The sequence below is a fragment of the Herpailurus yagouaroundi genome, unplaced genomic scaffold, assembly GCF_014898765.1.
Source record: "Herpailurus yagouaroundi ecotype Mexico unplaced genomic scaffold, PumYag 166, whole genome shotgun sequence".
Taxonomy (NCBI): Eukaryota; Metazoa; Chordata; class Mammalia; order Carnivora; family Felidae; genus Herpailurus; species Herpailurus yagouaroundi.
The window spans coordinates 2536972-2540052 of NW_024412407.1; the positions used below are offsets into that span (position 1 = coordinate 2536972).

Sequence of the window (3081 nt, forward strand, 5' to 3'; positions counted from 1 at the left end):
AGAGACCCAGGCTGGGGCTGCAGCATTCACGGGCCTGGCCCCTCGAGTTTCTCTGAGAAAGCCAAGCTCGCTCTCCTCTCCGCAACCATGATCTCCAGACAGCAGTGCGTCCGAGGCGGGTCCCAGGGCTTTAGCTGTGTCTCGGCTGTCGTCGGCGGGGGCAAGAGGCCTGCCTTCAGCTCAGTCTCCACGTCTGGGGGCACGGGCCGCTGCTCCTCTGGGGGCTTCGGCAGCAGGAGCCTCTACAATCTCGGGGGGAGAAAGAGCATCGCCATCAGCATGGCCGGGTCCCGGCAAGGCGCTGGCTTCGGGGCTGCTGGAGGTTTTGGCGTTGGCAACTTTGGTAGTGGATTTGGGGGTTCTTTTGGTGGACGGGGTGGTCCCGGCTTCCCCGTCTGCCCTGCTGGGGGGATTCAGGAGGTCACCATCAACCAGAGCCTGCTGACTCCACTCCACGTGGAGATCGACCCCGAGATCCAGAAGGTCCGGACTGAGGAGCGCGAGCAGATCAAGACCCTCAACAACAAGTTCGCCTCTTTCATCGACAAGGTGAGCCGCCCCTTTGGCCAGACACGGTGCTAGAAACCGGGGGTCCTGTGTCCTGGGCTTTCAGACCTGAGCCTGCCACAGCGTTGGGAACCACTGAACTTCTCTGGGCCTCTGTTTTCTAGCCGTTAAAGGGGGCTCATTCCTCCAAGTCTTCCTCTTTTGTCCACGGGGGTGGGAAGACAGGCTACGCAGAGCAATGCAGTGTTGGGAGTCTTCTTAGACGTGCCCTGTGACACTGGGCAAATTGCTCAACTTTGCTGAGTCCAGGCATCCCTGCTATACGGTTTCCCTGGGTGCATTGTTTCCCTGCTGTTTTCTCAGGTTTGGTTTTGGAAGTAACGTGGCTAATAATCTAATGATTAGCCAAAATTAATTATAGTTAATATAAGAATTTAACTAGTGGCACTTTTGTTGTTGGAGCAGAAGAAAACCACGCTGGTCTCCCAAAGGCAAAAGGGACCAATGGGACCCTGGAGAGTCATCTTCTTCATCCTCCTGACTCTGGGCAGACTTGCTCATTTCTGGGTCTGTTAGAGAGGAGGGGTTGGGTCTCTCCTTTTCTCTTTGTACTCTAACTTCCTTTTCCATGCAGGGTCTAGAGATTCAAGTCCTTTTTTTTTTCTTTTCAGATTTATTTATTTTTGAGAGAGAGAGAGAGAGAGAGAGAGAGAGAGAGAGAGAGAGATGGAATGTGAGTGGGGGAGAGGTAGGGAGAGACGGAGACACAGAATGCCGAGCTGTCAGTACAGAGCCCGATGCGGGGCCCGATCTCATGAACCGCGAGATCACCACCTGAGCCGAAGTTGGATGCTCAACCGACTGAGCCACCCAGGCGCCCCTAGAGATTCACGTCCTTGAAGCTCAGTTACAGCCAAGTATGATGGATGATAGCAAGCAGATAAGCCCAGATTTCTAAGTCATCTGAAGATTAATGATTTAGTGGATGAGTGTAGTACATTTAGTCAAGGGTGCCTTGATTGTCCGTGCATCGAAATCTCAGTCCTCTTAGAACGTACGGGGCAAGAATGAACAATCTTGGAGTAGACTGAGTGGGAACGTTTTCTCTTCTTCCTAGTTGGATAAGCCGTCAGTAGCTTAAAGAGGCTTTATGGTGACTCTAGGACACGCAGATATAAAAGCAAGGCCCAGAGTTCGGTGCTTCCTTGTCTCATCCCCCTCATCGCATCTTGTGGGTTCAGACTGTGATCAGTCACCCTTACCTGCTTTTCTTTCAGCTCTGAAGCACATACAGTGGGAATATTGTGCCAAACCGCTACCTTGGCTTATCTTGTTGGATCTCTTCGTAGAGAGAGGGAAGGTTCAGGGAAGTCCCCTTGGAGAGCGAGCCTGGCCGAGACTGGGAATGTGTCTAGGGCCTTGGTGCTAACTATTGATACTCAGTTGTGCACAGGTTTAAAGAGACACCTCAGGCCCATTTATTCCAAAAATCTTCGGCGAATTTATCATGCCTTTGCCTTGGGTCAGCATCACTTTGAACGCAAGAGTTCCCAGACTGTGGTTTTATCTCCTAGTTTTGTTTATTTTATTATTGCATAGAAGTTCAATGTTCTTCTCAGCAAGTTGCCTCAGGGCCTCTGGGTCCCCGTGGTCAGGAAGTGGTGCCTGCAACACATGCGTTCCAGCGTTGCCATGGAGCAGGGCCGCCATGTTGACCCCAATGGATGGTGCCTGGAGTTGTGACACGGTGGCCCTACTTGTATGGCTTTTGGGTCACCTGGGTGGCTGTGGCCAATCCTCCTGCCAAAGCTTCATTCAGGCCCTCATGGGCTGGCCGGTGCCTTTTTAACACAGGTGCGGTTCTTAGAGCAACAGAATAAGATCCTGGAGACCAAGTGGAACCTCCTCCAGCAGCAGACGACAACTACATCCAGCAAAAACCTTGAACCCCTCTTTGAGGCCTACATAAGTGTTCTGAGGAAGCAGCTGGATACCTTGGCCAATGACAAAGGACGGCTGCAGTCTGAGCTGAAGTCCACGCAGGACAGCGTGGAGGACTTCAAGACCAAGTATGTGTGGAGCACGGAGGGACACCGCCTGCCAATATCTGCCCAGCCATGCCCCAGGGTCCCTGGGTTCCAGTCCAGTCATTTAGAATCTCAGCCTCTGAAGAGATCCCAAAAGCGTCAGGAAGGTTTTCTAGTTTGTTCCCCTGCATCCACATGGTCCCATTAAAAAATGGTGTGAGGCCTTGTTGCCTCAAATAGAAAATGAGTGATGCATTTGGGGAATTGGGCTTGCTGCATACAAACAAGATCAGAAACTGCACAGATGAAAAGTAGTAGGGCATGGTCAGAAGAATACAGGTTGTGGAGACAGACCTTGTTTGGATACTGATTCCTCCACTTACTAGCTGTGTGATCTTGGGTAACTTGCTTAACCTCTCTGAGCCTTAGTTTTCTTCATCTTTAAAATTTTTTTTTCAACATTTATTTATTTTTGGGACAGAGAGAGACAGAGCATGAATGGGGGAGGGGCAGAGAGAGAGGGAGACACAGAATCGGAAACAGGCTC

At 51.3% G+C, this 3081-nt stretch overlaps 1 protein-coding gene across 1 annotated transcript in view; it reads left to right on the forward strand.

The window, feature by feature from the left end:
- KRT4 (keratin 4) overlaps positions 1 to 3081 on the forward strand; it is a 6679-nt gene continuing 3598 nt past the window's right edge. Inside the window, exons 1-2 of the mRNA XM_040488022.1 lie at positions 1 to 549; positions 2362 to 2576. Of these exons, the coding sequence (XP_040343956.1) occupies positions 88 to 549; positions 2362 to 2576 (677 nt within the window). The 5' untranslated portion in view covers positions 1 to 87. The remainder of the gene's footprint in view (positions 550 to 2361; positions 2577 to 3081) is intronic.